Source organism: Acanthopagrus latus, chromosome 21 (genome assembly GCF_904848185.1).
Source record: "Acanthopagrus latus isolate v.2019 chromosome 21, fAcaLat1.1, whole genome shotgun sequence".
NCBI classification, from domain to species: domain Eukaryota; kingdom Metazoa; phylum Chordata; class Actinopteri; order Spariformes; family Sparidae; genus Acanthopagrus; species Acanthopagrus latus.
In genome coordinates, this window is record NC_051059.1 from 3,266,515 (window position 1) to 3,287,247 (window position 20,733).

Genomic DNA, 20,733 nt, shown 5'->3' on the forward strand with positions numbered 1-20,733 from the left:
TGGGTGGAGCCACAGTGGGTTTATTCACAGCTGACCTGTACCGTATTCTACTGTCAGATCATTATGACAATTTTAGCAAATATAACAAACAAAAGTTACAGACCTAAGGCCAGTTGCAACATTTGCTACTCTAACTGTATTTATGTTTAGCCACTATTATCATTTATGTTAGAAGAAGTTCTCATGTGTCTCAATTAATGTATTAATGATGTAAAGCAGCTAAAAACAAGTGTTATTTAACAACTAGCTAGCTAGGTAGCATTTCACTTCAAGTTCCTTGCCAAAGTTTTACGCCATTTAGTACTGTACATACAATTTAGTACATTTCTGAGGTAACATAAGGATATGTACTTGTTGCTCACCTCTCATTTTCAAACCTGCAATTGACCCTGTCACCAGTGCATTCCCGCCACTACCTGCAGTTGTCCCCTCATCCTCAGAGGCATATACCGATATATGTGAGAAGCGGATCGGTAACGGCCATGGATTTTTCTTTTTTTTTATGTACTGTTATCTCGTGATAACGACTTATTATCTGGTTATCTTGATATAAAAAAGGTTGTTTTCTCGTGATAACAAATTAATTAATAATGTGTGCCATAATAGTAAATGAATTAATAAAGTTTAAATACGTTTCACATTACATTGCTAAGTTAATGTTAGCCTACGTTTAAGTTACCTTAGCTGAAGCAGTCAGATAGATGGGAGTTTGCCAGCCTCTCATCTGCTAACCGGTAGCCCCTAAACCAACCCAGTCAAGTAAACAAACTAATGTGAAGTGTAACTTACCAGTAGGCTACAGCTACAGCCAGTGGCTACAGAAGCCGTTCATGGCAGCCCTTGTAGGTTGAAATCAAGACGAACACATTATTAATGAATTCATTATCACAAGAAAACAATCTTTGTTACATGGAGATAACGAAATGAATTAATTTGTTATCACAAGAAAACAACCTTTATTATATCTAGATAACGAGATAATAACGAGATAATCCATGGCCGTTCTCGTCTTCCATAGTAACGTTCTCTGATGAATATAAATGTTAACTACTCCTTATACACTGCCTGGCCAAAAAAAAAGTTGCCACCCAAAAAAAAAGGTCACACACTCTAATATTTTGTTGGACCGCCTTTAGCTTTGATTACAGCATGCATTTGCTGTGGCATTGTTTCGACAAGCTTCTGCAATGTCACAAGATTTATTTCCCTCCAGTGTCACATTAATTTTTCACCAAGATCTTGTATTGATGACAGGAGAGTTGGACCACTGCGCAAAGCCTTCTCCAGCACATCCCAAAGATTCTCAATGGGGTCTGGTCTGGACTCTGTGGTGGCCAATCCATGTGTGAAAATGATGTCTTATGCTCCTTGAACCACTCTTTCACAATTTGAGCCCGGTGAATGCTGGCATTGTCATCTTGGAATATGCCTGTGCCATCAGGGCAGAAAAAATCCATTGGTGGAAGAACGTGGTCATTCAGTATATTCAGGTGATCAGCTGACCTCATTCTTTGGGCACATAATGTTGCTGAAGCTAGACCTGACCAACTGCAGCAACCTCAGATCATAGCACTGCCCCCACAGGCTTGTACTGTAAGCACTAGGCATGATGGGTGCATCACTTCGTCTGTCTCTCTTCTTACCCTGATGCAGCATCACTCTGGAACAGGGTAGATCTGGACTCATCAGACCACATGTCCTTCTTTCATTGCTCCAGAGTCCAATCTTTATGCTCCCTAGCAAATTGAAGCCTTTTTTTGGATTAGCCTCACTGATTAGTGGTTTTCTTAAGGCTACGCACCTGTTAAGTCCCAGTCCATTGAGTTCCCTTCATATTGTGCATGTGGAAATGCTCTACTTTCACTATTAACCCCTTCGCACCCACCTTTGTTGGTAATTTTCGCCTAATTAGCATACCCAAATGGAAAAGCTTATAACACAACAACTACAAGTCCCAGATGGATGTATGATACTTCACTTGAAAGCTGAGAACCTCTAGTTTCTGACAATGTGCTTACCCAGCATGTACCATACACACAACCTAAATGACATCAGTTCAAACATGGCTCTAAAACATTTTTTTTTCTTCGAAAAAAATAGGTCATTTTTGAATAACAATAACTCAGATGTGCTTTAGGTAAGGCATATGGCAATATACCACATACCTTCTACATCTTGTCAACTACACCTGGATGAAATTTCAGACTTCTAGGCCTAACCTTATGGGAGTTATGGAGTTTTTAGTTTGTGGTGTCACTGGCGTCCACAAACCTCTCCAAAACGTCTCCAAATGGCCAAATTGTGCCAAATGCTTTTTCTCACTTCTGTGACACTGGAAACATTACTGAAGCATTTTGGTGACTATAAAGCCTTCCTCCATGATTCAAAACATAATGTTTTCACACATTCATTTGATGGGTGGTCGGAGTGGTTTCCACACACTTCTAGGTGGCCATATTGAGATATTGTCATGCGACAAGACACTACAGAATAGTAACCATTATACAAAAATGACATACTGAAGTGAATTTCAAACAAGGATTTTATTATCTTTCAATATACTAATACTGTATGTGCGCAGCGGGGGAGGTAGCACTGGTGGATGCAGAGGAGGATCGTTGGCACTTCTGATGACCGCCTTCAGCAGGAGAGGGGGTTGGGCGTCTGACTGCCTCACTTTCAGGATCCCAATCCACGTCACTGTCTTCAGACTGTGACCTACAAAACACAATGCAATGCACAAATGTTACCAAATATAATGAAAAATGAAAAAATATATAAATGCAATTCAATAGGGTGCTATTTACATAGGAAATAAATAAACACAGATATATGATATTACATATTACACAAAAACATCAGGAAAATAACCGTACATAAACAGAATAATTGAATTGGGGGAATACTCCCAGTGTCCGGTCAGTGAAAAAGATCTAATTCAATTTGTTTACAAGCTTGATAAAAAAAAAAATCTAAATAAAAAGGAATTAGAGGCTCAAAGAGAATTACATCATAGAACAGAATTACAAGGATTACATAGCTTTGGTTGAGTAGTTGAGGCTAGCTAGGCTAATTAGCCCCTGGGGCCCTAAACATTTAGCGTCATTTATGAAATGCTAATGTATACTGGACTGTTCACTGTAAGCATAAGAACCCCTTCCCACTAACTTTCATTCAAATTTCACTCATGGCTAAATAAATAAATCAAACATCATCAATGATAACGGTACTCACCGATCTAAGATGTCGTCGAGGCCCTTAGCAAACATTTCCTCTCTCTCAGAGTCCTACTCACTGTCTTCAGTTTCATCAGATGATGCCATGATCCATTCCAGGTCTTCTTCTCGGACATATTTAGTGTTTTTTGTGGATTTCGCCATTGTAAACTGTGAAAACTGCCGTCCATTAAAATTTAAATGTCCGCTGCGAGTGCGTCTGCTGCGCAAAGTTAGCCCGCTAGCTGCCAGACGCAGCGATATTCCTCAGCTCGTACAGAACGGACCTGGGCACGCCTACCATCGTTGGAAAGGTAAAATAATTGGCTAGAAGCCTGAGTGATTGACATGTTGATAGCCAAAACGCTATCCCTGTACTAAGGCGGCAAATAACAGTAAACAAATCCGATTGGCCCTTTAAACAAGGAGCGCTCCATGTACTTCACGGGCTGTGCTGGGGTGAAAACTGAACGGAAAAAGATGGGGACACTTTTGTTTTGTAGCCAGCAAAGTGATGAAAACAAGCATACCCAACAGCACCATACAGGAACTAGAGAAAATAAACATACGGCCGGCGAAGTCTGGATTTTATTTGACAAACAAAGTTTGTAGACGGTAAACAAATGGACTTTACAGGACGATATTCACAACCTGGAATAATTTTATGAAAAACCATTTTGATGCTTTTGATCAGTGGATTCTTACGGACAACTGGAATATAAATAATTGAGGATCGGACACATATTACGGTTTTATGTCCACGTCAAAGGTAGGGAGTCGCCGTGCGTTTCTTGTATCTCACGTTTACCATGCTGGTAAATATAAATGATTTATGGTTTAGTGCTCATGATTTCTGCAAAATCAACTGGATGAATGAATTGCTGAGATTCTACCCTTTCCAACGACGTATAGTATGTCCGTAATGATGAAAGTTGAAGCGAGATACGTCACTGCGCACTGTAAAAAACAGTCAGTTATCTGCAATCGCCCGCCGGCGGGCGGGTGGGTGCGTAGAGGTTTTAAACATAGCCCTGAGTTCTACTGTTGTTTTTCTACGATTTGATTTCACAAAACGTTTACGTGATCGCCGATCACAATAAATCAGGATTTTTTTCAGACTTTTTCTTCCTTGAAGACAATGGTTCCCCACTATCCTTCCAGTTTCTAATAAAGTGTTGCACAGTTCTTAACCCAATTTTAGTAGTTTCTGCAATCTACTTAGACTTTTTTCTCTACTTGATGCATGCCAATGATTTGACCCTTCTCAAACAGACTGACATCTTTTCCACAACCACGGGATGTGTCTTAGGACATGGTTGTTTAAGAAGTAAGAAGCTACTCATTGCATCTGTTAAGGTAAATAACTTGTTACAACCTGAAAGATAATTACCCATGCAATAATTATCCAACAGGAGGCTCTTACCTATTTTTTTTTTTGGCCAGGCAGTGAATGTTTAGTATACAGGTCAGCACCAAACACACATATGTGTTTTAACAGTGTATGTAATGCTGTTGCTGTGATGATACATGACAGTTAAATATTGAATCTTGAAACCAGATCATGACATGTAAATGTGACACCTGTCTACCATATGTTCAAACTGTTTAATTTAATTTAACTTTAAATACGGACAACTGACTTCATAATATGAACAACTTATATATGGTGTATATTTACAATGGTAGCCTACTGCAACTTCACTTCGTTTTTACCATTAAATGTTATTGTATACATTATCATCTTTTATACAGTTTTTTATTGCCACAGATGTCACATGTACGTGTGTGTCTGGGTAAATGAGAGGCATTAACTTATAGCACTTTGTCAAAGGGCTGTCACGACCCGCAGCCTGTGATCAGGGCCTCCTGCCTAGTGTGTGTATGCTTGTGGTTTTCTGTCTTATTTTTGCTCCCTTCTTGTGTGCTTGGTGTATTTTGGGCTTTTGTGTCTGTCTCTGTGTTGTGCTCTCCCCCGCTCTTCCTCTGGAAGCCACTGGTGGGCTTGGTCGCTGGAGCTCTGGTCAGCACACCTGCAGCTCATCTGCTGTAATCAGCACGCGCATATATATCCAGACCAACCTACCAGACCCTGCTGGATCCTTGAATCAGTCACAGTGAGAAAACGCCAGCCGCACCTGAACTTGTTCTTGTGTTTTTGAAACCTCTGCTTACCTGTTTTCTGTCTCGCCACAAACAACCAAACCTGAGCCTGAACTAGATAGATATCACTCATCAATTCTATGTCACTTTGTAGTGTATGATGTAGAGAAAATAACCTGTAAATGTCATGTAAATCTGACAATGTTTGTCCACACTGCTAATGGCTGAGAGTAAGATTCAGTCACCTCTTTCAAAAATGTATCAATGTGTGTGTGTGTGTGTGTGTGTGCGTGCGCGCGCATGTGTGTGACTTGGTTTTACTGCTTTGTTTTGCTGCATTTATTGTGTAAAGCACTTTTTGCTACATGGTATCTGTATAAAAAGTGCTACATAAATAAAGTCAGTTTGATTGATATGAGGCTAACAACCTGTGTCCTCTATGTGGCACTATGGATATGACACAGTATTGATGCATAAATGTATTCAAAGCAAAACACTCTACATGTGTGACCAATTTGGTGTAGATGGGAAAGAGTATGTTGGACTTGTAAGGACCTTTTGCTTTATGGCCAGGGATGGTGTAAGCAAAATATTTTAACAACTTTTCATCTTCAAGGTCTGACGATGATGCTGACTGAATGTGAAATCTGTGGTGTTAAATCTGTAGATGGAGTTCATTAAACTATTAGTGAAGGAATTGGCACCAATTGGTGGCAAAATTCTCAATGGTGAGTCAAAATGGCAGACTTCCTGAGGGTATGGGTCCTAGAGGGTTTGTTGCGTGTCTGGTAATGATACATATGCATACCAAATTTCATGAATCTATGTGCATGACATTTGGTGACATTTATGATTCAACATCCAATTATGTTGAATCATGAATATTTTCACCAGATGTGACATGTGTGCAGAGTTTGGTAAGTACCACTGTCAGTGGTATTATAACAAAGTGGAAATGATTGGGAACGACAGCAACTAAGCCATGAAGTGGTAGGCCACGTAAAATGACAGCGCAGGGTCAGCAGATGCTGAGGCGCATAGTGGGCAGAGGCCAACTTTCTGCAGAGTCAATCACTACAGACCTCCAAACTTCATGTGGCCTTCAGATTAGCTCAAGAACAGTGCTTAGAGAGCTCCATGGAATGGGTTTCCATGGCTGAGCAGCTGCATCCAAGCCATACATCAGCAAGTGCAATTCAAAGCATTTGGATGCAGTGGTGTAAAGCACGCCGCCACTGGACTCTAGAGCAGTGGAGACGCATTTTCTGGAGTGACAAATCGCGCTTCTCCATCTGGCAATGTGATGGTTTGATTCTGAATAGTTCACCTTACCAAGAGATGTTGGACAATTCCATGATCCAACTTTGTAGGAACAGTTTGGGGATGGCCCCTTCCTGTTCCAACATGACTGTGCACCAGTGCACAAAGCAGGTCCATAAAGACATGGAGGAGAGAGTCTGGTGTGGATGAACTTGACTGGCCTGCACAGAGTCCTGACCTTAACCCAATACAACACCTTTGGGATACTGTTTTTACATATATGTATAGGTTTTTCCTCTAGGTTTTTCTATATTAAGGGTGTCATGATTTGATTCTCCACTTTTACATTTATTTTTGCTATGCCATTTTTAGACTAGACTTTTAAGCAATATAATATCTAATCTTTGTTAACAGTGACCACATTACATTGTTAAATTTAAAACATTTATTAACTACATAATGTAACAATAACTTATATCTTCAGTCAATTGGAAACTTAAACAAAATAACCTGCCATCTAGTTTCTGCAGAGCTTACAAACTGCAGCATTTTTGTCAACAATGCAAACATTGTCAATATAACTCACTGGAAATCCAAAATACTTCCACACCTGCAACTTCAGTGAAAGAGGAGGGGATGCATGAACATAAAAAGAAAAGCTGCAAATTCATGAACAGATTTATCATATTTCTACATATAGAGGTGCAATTTGAAAACAATGATGGATTGAAGAAGGATGTTGAGATCTACTTTTTGGGGCCATGAGTGATTAATCACCAGCACATGCATCATCATCACTGAGGCACAAAATCCATTGAACGGGTACCAAAAACAATTTGGATTGAGTCAGAATTATCAATCAGGAACTGCCGTTAAAGGCACACATCAATCCAAGTGATAGCCTTATGCCCTCTAGTCAATAAGTACCACACTACAAGAAAATAGAGATCACTGCTGGCTGTGCACTTTACATTTCATGTAAAATGATTTTCAAACATGTTCATATTCAAGATTGTATAGTTTGGGTTAACTGTTGTTATGTCTTGTTAACAGAAAAGTCAACCAAAATACACTACATTAGTACATAAAAAACACATAAAATGAAATGAAAGCAGAGGAAATGACACACCTGTGACACTGTGCTTTGCTCATCTTTTTATTGAATGATTATTATTCACATCACTGGTTAACAATTAATCACAATGAACATCTCTTTCATACCAAATATTCAGAGTTGGAGGGGAAGATGAGCTCTATCTAACAGGACTGATGCCTCTAACAACCAGGAGTTAGTTTATTGTCTTCTGCATGCTCTTGCAATGGTGTTGTGCCCTAAAGAATAATACAGCACACACTACAGTGGATCAACTCCACAGTACTGGAGAGTAGATTATTTTGCTTGTTTCCTTTCAATTTGTAATGACGGAATTGCACATCGCAAAAGGTATGACCACATTTGATTCATATAAACAGAAACTCTCTAATAAATTGAACTAATATAATACTTCATGTGTACAAAACAGCACAGAGTCATAATGTTGTGCTTTCTTGGAATGATTAACACAAATGGTTATTGGTTTTACTAGACAAGCATCTGGTAGTTGCTGTTTATATGTGGTTAAGGAGAACTCGCTACTTTCAAGTGCTGTGGTGCTGAAGAGCCTCTGTAGGTGGGAGACACAGCTAAGGGCTCCAGGTGCATATCTACCAACACTCCCGTTTATCCTGGATTTACCCTTTTTCCCAGTTACATTTCAGGCAGTTAGCCACCTCTCTTTCAGGAAAAGTTTATGTTTAGTTTAAGTTTTTCTACTTAATTTATGTTTGAACTTAACATTAATTGATGTATCCTATGCTTTTTTTGTAGGCAATTTAGGCCAAATGTTTCCATTATTGTCAGACTTTGTTATTGACACTGAGAGGATAATTTGGTCCAAAACTTTCCTAAATTCAGCCCAGTGTTGGTAGGTATGTCAAGGTGTCTATATAGGAGCTGTCTAATACAGAACATTACTTTCTACCACATGCCAAAAGACTAAGTCTGGTTAATCGAAGAGGGGGGTGGTGGAAGGCAGGAGAAAAGGCCGACCAGTGTGTGTCAGATGTCACATGCACCGTGGTGCTTTTCAAACCAAGGTGGAAACCAATCAGATTGTTTCCTTCTGTTTAGATAAACTCAGGTTTGCCAAAACATTCAGAGGGATGTCACCATGTTTTCTGATTTCAGGTTTTCCTTCTGTAATGCCTCTGCACAGTCACTTACTGTATTGGACCATACAAAACCCGACACACACTGCCTCCCTTCCTGCCTGTCAGTTTGAATGCGGTAAACAGTGTTTCCATATATGATCTATCTTCCCAAATGGAACAGAAACAAACCTCATACATGTATTCATAATCTTGCATCTTTAATACATTTTAAAAACATTCTTGAAACTTCAGCAGCCCTTTTCTTGGAAGAAAAAAGGCAGACACTGAGAAGGAAAAGTACACCTTTCCTTTCTTATGCTTTCAACCTTATAATTATAATACCATTATTAACCTTTATGGTAAGAGTTTTAGGAACATGAAAGCTCATCTGTCAACATCCACAACACCCTGCTATGAAGTAAGATTTTTTTGGTCTTTTTTTTCTTTAGATTCTTATTTATTTGAGTTACTTCTGGAGTGATAAAAACATGGTGGAAACTATATACAAGGGACAGTGTGAGATACTAGTGGAAGGGTGGTATTCAAGCACAATAACTGGGGAATCAAAGGGTTGTGAATGGGCATCCGAGTAAATCTGGTTATTACCATTTGTCCAAGCTGCAGAGCTACAACGTTAACTATGAGTACTAAAAGCATGAATATAGTCAGAAACCTAGACATGCCCTCTGTGGTTAAATTGCATCTTAACTTTAAGAGGTAAGTGGTCCTTACTGAACATTCTAGGGTATACTGGAAACATAATTACCTTTACTACATAGCTCTCCCTGCCACTGCTTTAGCATACACTGTATGCTAATTCACACTACTTGGCATACTGTATGCTATAAAGTATGCCAAGTAGTGTGAATTTTTAAAGCCGATACAAATATTGACTTTTTAAAATGTGATAACGTCAATTTGGCCAATATCAATTTGAATTTTTCTTTTCAAAATGAACCTTTAATTTTGGTTATTCAAGACTTTATAAAAGATATCAGTTAAAATGTTTTGTTTTTGTTTTTTTTCATTATGATGTGTCTTAAATCACACATATTGTATATAGTTATACAAACTAACTATGTTGCCTGTAAATCCATAAATCAAAATCATCATAAGTATCTTTTTCAAAAACATGTTAGCTTTTCTGGCTAATGTCATTCACGTGCTGTCTAAACAAAAACCATGCTTTTAATCTTTCAGAATTGTTGCATGCAAAGTGCATCATCTTGTCTATTTTACAGGTTGCATAATAAACTTCACAGGTTTGGATACTTCCCACTGAAATGAATTAACGATGCAGAACTTCAAGTTCCCACTGTTTGAGGATAATGAAAATCATTTATAATTATTTAAAATACTGTATGCAAAAGGGTTGAAATTCAACTTGACAAAACAGTCTGCAGAAGCAGTTTTGATGCTGGTCCTCTTAAAAAGTGCCAAATAAGGCTCCTCAAAGCTCAGAATGGTCCTTGCCCACTAGGGAAATGTGACTTTGTAGCTTGATCAGACAGTAATAACCAGTGAATGTTGACAGGTACAACATGAGGACAAACTGGAGAGTTGAGTGTTAAACCATCACAGCCAACAGTACAACACTGATGACCACTAAAATCCACTCCAATCCTCAAATCTGACCAAGATTAACGGGCACCGCTGTGTCATCTAAGATACACAACATCAGGTCATCCTGTCATATGGTAACATACATATTAAGACTACAACTTGTTCCTATTTTATATACACAAACCACTGTCTACACCTATCAAAGTGCTTTCATCCCTTCATTCTTCTATTCTTGAAGAAAGATTCACATTATCGTCTTTACATATGACCCACACAAATGTCACATATTGTGTTTCGCTTTGAGGCAACTCATGTGGATGATTTGGAGGGAATAGTACAATATTAAATATGTTTACATGTTACTTTGAGTTGGCTAGACTTTGTTGTTGATCACTTGCTCTTTGATTATCATTACTATCTAACTACCAAGACTGTTTTGCTCCCAAAGCTCACATGTACACTACACAGTTGACAATGTTTTACCAATATACAGTAAAGCAACTTTAATATCACTTCACTGCATCAATGAATGAACAAGACTGTGTTCAAAGTGCACAAGACGTTTGAGTTTTATGGGGAACTACACATCATTAATATGATTTTGAATGTATTTAGTATTCCAGAGACAATAATATAGTGTGGTCAGTGAAGCTGGTTCAAATGTGAACTGTATGTAAATCTACTGAAGCTTTTGGTGATGTAAGGTTTCTCAGTAAGCCTTTGTTAAATCTCAGAGCCAGACTCTCAGTGTTCCAGAGGCTAAGCAGCACTCTCTACAGGATGGATGCAGTAGCAACACTTCACACATCTGACAACTACGGCAAAAACCCACAAACACGTCAGTAATCCTTCATAGTTTCAGCAGAGACCAACCAAGCATTCTTAAATGCACAATGCATAGAATTACAGTGAGTAGACAGAGCTTTCTATGATAAGATGGCGAATTCTACTAATTTTACTGGTGTGACACATAACAATGCTTTTGGTCTGTAAATCATAGTCACATCACAGTGTTGTTTTAAAGTAAGTGCCAAAACTGAATTTAGGTGATTTCCTAAAATAATATGCACTGGTTTTTCACTCGTCAACCACTGATTTAGAATTTCTGAGTGAACTACAGTGCTAAAGAAAATAAAATAAACTAGTTTTTATCGCTTAAAATGAGGATCTCTATTTTACAAAAACAGATTTTTTTTCACTAGAAATACAACCTCTAGCCCCAGAAGATGATCCAGACCAGAGTATCTGCAGGCCCTTCTTGGTTCTGCTTTGCTGAAATACTGCTTCTTTCATGGTATTTTGGCAATGGGCAGTTCCTGCTGTCCAGTGTAGTAAAATGATGCTTAAAATGTTTGACTTTATTTTTTGTTGTTGTTTGATATAGCCAGTGATAACCTCAATAAAACAAAAAACAAGAAAAATGCTGAACAAAAATGTGAAAAAAGCATTAAAAAGCAATTTCCTTCCATCTATTTACATTACAGGTGATGAGTCAATGTATGCCAGAGATATAGATAGCTTGGACAGACCATATGCTACTCTGCAGTTGTCAAAGCAGCTTGCTACGTAGCTCAAAATCACTAATAAGTTACAAAGAATTTGCCTACTTCAGACTTGCCATGAATGTAACATTATTCTCTTTGATTGAAAATTGTTCCAGCAAGCAAACTTGTTCCTCTCTTAACTACCTGTTAACCATTGGTTGCTCCCTGTCTCTGTCCATCCCTCTCTGTCTGTATGTCGTGTGCATGCGTGGGTAACAGGAAGTATACCCAGCTAAGATCACTGTATTGCTGCCAGAGAGTTGGGGTGACACACAAGTCGAGGAAACAAGACAAGACAGAGGCAGGATGAGGTCAGCCTATGGTGAAAATGTCCGACAATAACTATGATAGGAACAACACACCAACACAGCTCATCACTGTTTTTAGAAATATCAGCATAGACCACCAAAACACAGCAAAGAGTTGATTTCCGTCTAGAACAGAGAAATGCGGCTATGAACAGCATTTAGTTTTTATTTTAGGGTGCTCATTTGTTTATGTGTGTGTTTGTCTGTGTGTATGTATTCATGCACACCAACAAGCATGTGTGTGCGTTCCTGTAAATATCTGTGCTTCTGTGCAAGTGTGTTTGTGTATGAAGAAAGTTGACAGGTCTCACAGAGTGGATTCCAAGAGGAGGAAGGTGCTTGTGTCTATCTGTCTCTAATAGCCACATGTGAACTGTAAATGCTAGACACGGCTCAGGATGACTGCTCAGGTCAAGAGTCTATGACGCTTGAGTGGCATTGTGGGATTCGTGGGAGGTTTGGGATTAAGCTATTAGACAGTGTAGGAACCAAAGAATTATGGTGCAAGAGAACCAGGTTGAATGTTTTGCGACAGAAATAGTCTTATTGAAAAAGACTAAAGGGTCTACTGCCCTCAAACTTTATGCAATACTGAGATATGAGTATGTAAGTTTATTCAGAGATATATGTCAAGGGTTTGTAAGTGTCACATTGAGATAGCTTGGTTGTTTAGAAGCTTTTTTTTTTTGTCATTTTTTAAAATACTTTCATCAACCCAACCTGAATGGGGCTGCATCCATAGTGGTTTATGAATCTGCGCTAAGACCATGTGATCCAAACCAGTGTGTTACAGGTTCAACAAGTAGCATTAAACAGTGCTGTTACACTCAATATCTCCAGTGGTGGGTAATATATTCTACAGACTTGTGTGCATACCCTGATGTACTGAGAAGGATTCAAGCTATCGTGTTGCAGAAAGTACCGACTACTTTGTGGAAGCTAATGGGGATTCAAATGACGGATGAAAAATATTGTATTGTAGTGAATTAAGACCCACTCACACCAGCAAGTGGCATGATCAATTTCACTTGTGCATCTTCCAGAACTATGCTATGCTCTATGTAGCTTGGTGACATAAGGACTAATAGCAGAGCTCACTGGTAAACTACTATAGCTAACTGTTAAGACCCTAAGAAGCTCTGAGGATTTTTCCATATTGTCTTCACGATGCTGTTCACTTCCCCTGGCATTTTGTCTCTTAGGATTGTACATTATTTTAATCACTTAATAAAGAGGTGTCATACCACTTTAAGATAGCCTGCTATTTGACAGTTTATAACATTGCTAGCACAGTTGCTAATTGGAGAATATGTTCACACAATACGTGTCTCATAACTTTCTGCAACCATTCCTTTTTTGCTCCAGCAAAGGTGGGTAAATAGGAATAAATTATGTATTGCAGCTGTTTAGCTACGACAGCTTCAGACATTCTGGACTCGTGCTTTCTGATTCCTCAAAGGACAGCACAGTTAAGACGTTGGGTTACTGGTCAAAAGTTCACTGACTAGAACTTAATGAAAACAAAAACTGGCCCATTATGACTTTTGCCTCTATGAATGAAACCACCAAAATTGTCTGACATCTTAATTATCTGAACTGACCTCCTCCAGTAATTTTAACCTCTATCTTTAGTTGTCTTTACTGATCTCTCCAAATGTTTCCTCTTAACTGTACATGTGCCTTCACTGCTAATTGTGAGCATCATGACATTAATAGTCCATGATAAGAAGCTTCCTTTTAATATTAGGGGGAGACGAGCTGGTGCATTGATACCAAGAATTGTAGTTGGAGATATTGTTTAATGAGTGAGCTGTAGAATTACCTAAATAATGAGAGAACGTGCAGTGTTGTAGATACTGCAGATTTGGAAGGAATTGCTGGCAACTGGGAGGCTGGGCCTCAGCTGGTTAGTGCTGTCTGAGGCTTGGAGTGGGAATGGACCAGGGATGGATCAGAAGCAAATAGTAGTCTTAGCGAATGTGTTTTAACAAGTTTGGAAGATCTACGTGGTTTTGAATTGTAGGTATGTGAGAGGGGATTTGGGACAGGATCTTTGCGTTATAAGTGTGGAAATATTCTATTGTGCATGTTCTATAAACTGGCTATGCTCAGTATACTTGTCTTCTCTGTGGTAGGCAGGGCCAAAGGTCAACCCAAGGGCACTGACAGGTCAAAGGTCAGGGTTGGTAGCAGGAAGCTGGCTGGCGGACCCCAGAGAAACACTGAGAGGCAATTGGTCAGTCCGGTGCTGCGGTGGGCAAGATGAAGAGCGGGGCCAGAGGGAGGTGACTGCGCCGTGGTAGGTCGGTTGGTTGGTTGATTGGCGGGTCGGCAGGTGCCACATGTCTCCCACCACAATCTACAGGTCATTGGGACTCAATCTGTGGAGGGGAATAAACTGGATTAAAGAAAGGAAAACTAACTACCAGAAAGAAAGAGAAAGAGAGTTAAACTTTTGCCAGGTGGTGTAAACCTGATACTGTCTGGGTTTGGTTTATTGGATTTACAGGACAAATGATAAAACATCCCTGTCTTTTATTGTATTAGCACCACAACCATCCATCAATTAGGCTGAGTTTGGCAGCAGCATCAGGTGGCAGTAGTCTGTTGTCTCTCTGATGTGTGGAGGCCAGCTGCAGCACCAGAGATGAAATTATCTACTAAGACTGACTAATTCTTTACTCTTTAGATCTCTGAATAATTTCATTTTGAAGCAAAGAGTCTACTATTTTTACCACTCTACTCCAAACAGACATCCCAGATATTTCCATTTATTTAGTGTCATTTGTCTCAATAATTGACCTGAAATACATTTTTTTTCCAATCATTGCTTAGCAAACCATAACAGACAAGTCAGGCCTGTTATGCTTTGGATTTATATACATGCTGAAGTGGTATACATTAGGCCACATCAAGAGCAATACTTGGCGTCTGAAGAGTTTGAAGGGAAGTGTCTTTCTCATATTTCAAAAATCAAAATCACAAGAGAAAAAGTGTAAGGAATCGATTAAAGAGCGTGTTTATCATGTCTAAAATAAGCTTCACCATTCTTTCCAAATTAGCCAACTATATACTGGGGTATTTTGAAAATATTGCCATAATTCAAAGGTGGCTCCAAAACTATAGAAGATAGCACATCAGCAGAGTAACCAACAAGTATTTGCTAGCTTTCCTTGGCTGTAGCTAGCTAATTAACTCAGTTGCAGGGAGAGTCACGACAGGCAGCTGGGCTAGCTCATCTGGGTTCAGAAGCCTCTCACGGAACATGGCTGGACACTGGAACGGTCAACCAGAGAGAGGAGGTGGTTTGTATCATAATGGCCGGAATAAGTCAGCCTAATAGTAGACAATAAATAAGTATGTACTAGGGTTGGACCAATGACTGACAGCCATGGACTGCTAATCCCTGGCCATCGTAACATTGTGATTTAGAAGGCTTCCCACTAGAGAGCACAAAAAAGTGGCAGGGCAAGAGTTGTTGAGATATGTTGTACCGTTCTCTTTATACTAGTTTATGCTAGTTGGCCAATGTTACTTTTTGCATATGAGGCCGAACAAAGCTAAGTTATGAACATGTGGTAAGGAGACACGGATGATTTTGATGATAGAAGAACAGTAGAAAACAGCAGAGGCTACAGTGGTGAGCTAATACGCAACTGCTGCCTTACACCAACACTGAGGGGACATGCTGCCTCAAATTCATAAACAAAGATGTCATCGTCCATCAGGATGTTTCACTGTAGATATGGTCATATGCCAGGTCAGCAGACATGGCCCGACCCTAGTCTGTACATAACATTACTTTTATAGCAACCACTTTTTATTCATTTATAAGTGTTATTATTACTGTCTCAGAAGGCATCCTACTCTTTTTGCTTTCATGTGGCGTTGTTATGGAGGCATGGCAGAGCTGCCAACTGTCGCATCCGGAATTCTTTGAGATTGCCACTTTAATAGCAACTCTGACCAAAACTATGACCTTGTGGACGAGGGGTGTGGACAGGAGATGCATGAAACAGGTGAGGAGCGAAAGGGAGTCAGACATCAGCAGTGGGCAAAAACAGCCAATAGATATGGAATATTTTCGCATCTTACTCCAGAGCTGGGTATTTATTTTGACCAAACCAGGTGACTGTGGAAAGACAAACCACGACTGCTCTGGTGAGTTTTATTTTGCTGAGTGGAGCTGAGTTCAAATGAAGTGTGTGTTACGACCAGTAAACAAGGAAATTAAGCTCTTCTGAGTTTAGCAAAAGTGAGAAACCTGAATTCAGAAGGTAGATGAATAGATAAAGTATAATGTATATAGTAGCATATATTATTAGATATATAGTATTTTTTTTCTTGACATTTTGTGAGTTCATTTGTTTTTTGTTTTTTTAATTAAACCTAAGGCTAGGAGAGCCCATTTCATGTAGCAAACATCTCCCAGCTGAAACTGTGCATGGCCATACCATCAGACTATCCCCTCTTGAGGTGCAACATGGTATTATGAGACCGGACGGGCCAGGGCTAGCTGGTTAGCATGTTAACTTCACTTTAGATACACAGTTTAGAGGAACCAAGCAGTTCTGTTCTAGTCTTTAGTTTAAGGACGTTAACATTCCAGTAACTCCAGCAAGTTAGCATCAGACAGTGTTACGTTTAATAACAGAACTCAGTGGTTATTCCCAGAGATGTCAAACCTAAAGTCTTTGGTCACAAATCTGAGTTAAGTCTCAAGTCTCTCATGGTGTAATGAGTGTTCTGTCATTTCAAACCATTCTGTCTGCTTAGAATACTGCATAACTTTAGCTAAGGAATTTATACTGGTTTATAATGACTCCTTTATCTATAAGCATACAATACTAGCATTGATCAGTTTTTGCACTAAACATGTTGGTAACCTTCCAGAGATGCTAACGTTAACTTTAACAACTGACTACCTGACCTATCTGGGTATGTCTTCAGATGCCTAATAAAGTTTGGCATGGTCGATCATGCATCCGTTATTGTGATTACATAGATGTTGCATTTGGCTAATCGAACAGCACAGCAGCTTCCGATACACTCGCCATTGTGTTTGTGTCGCTGCAGCACATGTCATCAATAGTGGCTGCCTGCTTGTGAAATGGGAGGGAAGGAGAGAGGGAAGAATTGTTCACGGGTCCCAAATTGAAAGTCCAGGTCAAGTCTCAAGTCCCTTTCAGCCTAAGATTATGTTAGAACAAATAACATTTCAAGTACATTTATATTATCACTACTTGATAAATACAAGAACAATGCTTCTCTCCAATTTCCATTTATTTTACATTGGCCTCGATCAGCAGGTGGTGAGAATGCTGACTCTAAGACATGTAGACCTTGCTTTAGCCTCCATATTTGAGCATAATATAAAAATCCATCGCGTCAGCCTGCTTAATTTCCAGCTACTTACCACTTTCACAAGTGAATATGGTGGTAATTCTGCCACCATTGTCAATCTGACCTGCAAGCTTTGGAAGTATAGTTAATGTAAATAAGAAAATAATGGGAGCAATGGGGCTTAACTAATGGTCAGTTGACAACAATAACAGACACACACTTCAGTGCTTTAAATCTGATAGATCTATTTGTGTTGTGTTTACCCACTTGTCTCAGTGATGCGTTTGTCTATGCTCAGGGGCTCTCTGAGTCCGTCTCCTCCAAAAGGAGTAGTTGTAGGCTCCTTCACCCCATTCTCCTTAGCAACACCTCCTGGTGCTGTTGTTCCACCTGGGAGTAAAGACACCTTCTCCTCTGTTTTCTCCTCCTGTAGCCAGATATAGACACCGAGAGCAGGCAGACACATACACACCGCACACACACACACACACACACACACACACACACACACACACACACACACACACACACACACACACACACACACACACACACACACACACACACACACACTTTTTGGTAATGTACATCATGCTACCACACCATCTAGTGGTGCCAGCCAGTAAAGCACAATGACTAAGCAGAACCAGTTCACTGTCTGTTTACTGATAATATTATATAATATATATATAATATAATGTCCGTTTTTAATTTTAACCTTGTGTCCATTGGCTTGTCCGTTGCCTTGCCCAACATTGTCCATGGAACCAACCTTAGACTTAGTTTTAATGTTCGGTTTATTGGAGTCAATCTTCACATCACCCCCACCTAAAAAGAAAAAAGGAAGTATGGGACCAGCTTGGACTAAAGATAGGAAAAAAGAGGTAGATAGAAGTTTTGAAACTTACCTGGCTTATATTTCATGTTGTCCTTGGAGCCACATTTGGACGTGACCTTGCTAACATCGACCTTCTTATTCAGGATCTGCACCTGGGGACGAGGAGATAAATATAATGTTGCCTCCTTATATACTAGCTAAGAAAGATGCCACATCCAGTACAATGGACATTTTTTTTTCAGTATCCATTCTATCCACTGAAGAAAATGAATGTCATCCATTATGATGCACTTGCTGCATTTACAGAGAGGATGAGATTTGGAACAGTAAAAGAGGTATGTTAGAGAATGAAAGGATCATAGCAAATGCTGGGCTCCATACCCATACTTCACTACGGACTTTGACCTGTTTTATTGTAACTGAAAGTGCCTTCTTATTTTGTTAGACTGGTAAATGATGCTCCATTTATGGATAAATCAGAAAAGGCTGTAATTGTAGGATGGTGGAGGGCTGAGAGTATGACAATGTGTGTTTAATGAGTGATCCTGATTAGTCTGACAGCAGCTGGCACTGATGGCGTTTAGGACCTGGAGAACGGCCTGACAGTGTGTGATAAGCTCAATCGTACTTACAAATTTGATGACAGACAGTGACCCTCAGTAGAGTTAAACTTTTTTTTATTGCCTTATTTATATTACAGTCCGGCCTCATTAGAAGCTGTTCGACAGGATAACATATTAGTGACCTAGTTCTATAATATAAACAAAATGTTTTTATTATTATGATATTTTCAGTTCTTAACATGCCAACTGGAATACTCATTTGCCATTTTAAACCGATGAAAACCAATATTTTCAGTTCAATTCTTTTTATATTAATGTTGATTTAAAAAGGTTTCAACAAATGCAGCTTTAAAATGTGTTATATAAAGTTATAAACTTGTACTATAGTCCTCATACCTTATAGGACTATATTAGTTGGTATTTGCTTACTTTATGTGAACCATGCTTTGAAACACACTTTTACCATATGTTGTAACAGCCTGTTCTCACTCTCAACGTGTCAGTACAGCAGCCTGGTCAGTGGTCAGAAAAGTCCAGGTCTGGGGGATGGTAGGTAAGTTAATAATAACATGACTTTGATAACATGTATATGACTTGCAAGACTAAACATAGTTATCTAACATTAAACCTAAAGATTTTTTTTTTCAAAACCTTGTAGTTTTGGAGCGTAAACCTCAACTGTTTGGCATTGATAATGACAGACTTAAAGTCATAACATATGCAAACTTAATTCTGAAAGTCTAACTGCACATTGCAAATTAAATATTATTGCTAACTGAGCTGCAGAGCCCTTCAAGCTTTAAACCTCTAACCAAACTGCTGTATTTTGTAATGATTTAGGAGTGAGAATATGTTGCTTGTACATTTGTTGTTTTACATTTAGTCTTACCTGTAAAACAACAATACATAAAAGTATTGTGCCTAATGTAATTAAGGCAGGCATAAAGTGGGTAAGACTAAGACAAGATTGAAATAAGTAGCTTAATAATAATAGTAGAATGGTACAGAAGTATTGGTGTGACTTTTTATACTGTAGCATGACTGGACATAATTACATGATGATATTAGATTTAAAGAGGAATGCCTTTCATAAGATCATTCCATATTATATCATCTAATTTTTTTGCATGAAAGGTTTTCGCAATGATTAAGATTTCCGTACATAATATGTTATGTCATGACTATGGTTTAAATTGATGGGAGTGACCCAGAAGGGCTTATTTCTGAGTCCACAAAGCTGATATTGTGAAATCTGTGCATCAGTCCAGGTTCGACTTTATATGATGCCAATACTTGGACAGCAACCATTTCCACAATACCTTTCACACTTTGATTATTTGATCTGAAACAGCAGAGTGGTGATTGTGTGAGCAGCCCAGAGATGGAATATAATTGTGCAACTGGTGTTTGGAGCAGATGGGAGCAACATCTGGAAGGGTGGGCAGGAGGACCTGTGGTCACTTCACTTAAGTGACAGCAATCCAAAAAGCAAATAGAGGGAGCCATGAGTGTGCTCGTCACTTTCACTTGTCACAATTCATGTGAATGTTTGATATTAAGAAAATGTTGCTGTAGTTGAACAACCGATTGATTCCAGCAAAACAAAAAAAAAAAAAAGAAAACACTCAAATCTGAATCTAATTTTGACACAGTTTAGAGATTCACAAGTCAGACTGATTTCATTTCTTTCCAGTAAGTATCAGATCTCACATGATTACTTAAACAAGAGTAAAGAATAAATAATGGTGGTTTGATTAAGAGTATTATAACAATCCAGTAAGGTCAAGTGATAAAGGCTTAAGAACTGTC

General features: G+C 39.0%; 1 protein-coding gene across 4 annotated transcripts in view; it reads right to left on the bottom strand.

Annotated features, from left to right (window-relative positions):
• Window positions 1–7,710: 7,710 nt before the first annotated feature.
• The window catches only part of map4l (microtubule associated protein 4 like), a 104,243-nt gene continuing 91,220 nt past the window's right edge, over window positions 7,711–20,733 (bottom strand). For all 4 annotated transcript variants that reach the window (XM_037084849.1, XM_037084848.1, XM_037084847.1 and 1 more), the window contains 4 exons: window positions 18,432–18,513; window positions 18,242–18,351; window positions 17,791–17,950; window positions 7,711–14,561 (listed from right to left, as the gene is read on the bottom strand). In XM_037084849.1, coding sequence (XP_036940744.1) covers window positions 14,557–14,561; window positions 17,791–17,950; window positions 18,242–18,351; window positions 18,432–18,513 — 357 coding nt within the window. In that variant the 3' untranslated portion in view covers window positions 7,711–14,556. The remainder of the gene's footprint in view (window positions 14,562–17,790; window positions 17,951–18,241; window positions 18,352–18,431; window positions 18,514–20,733) is intronic.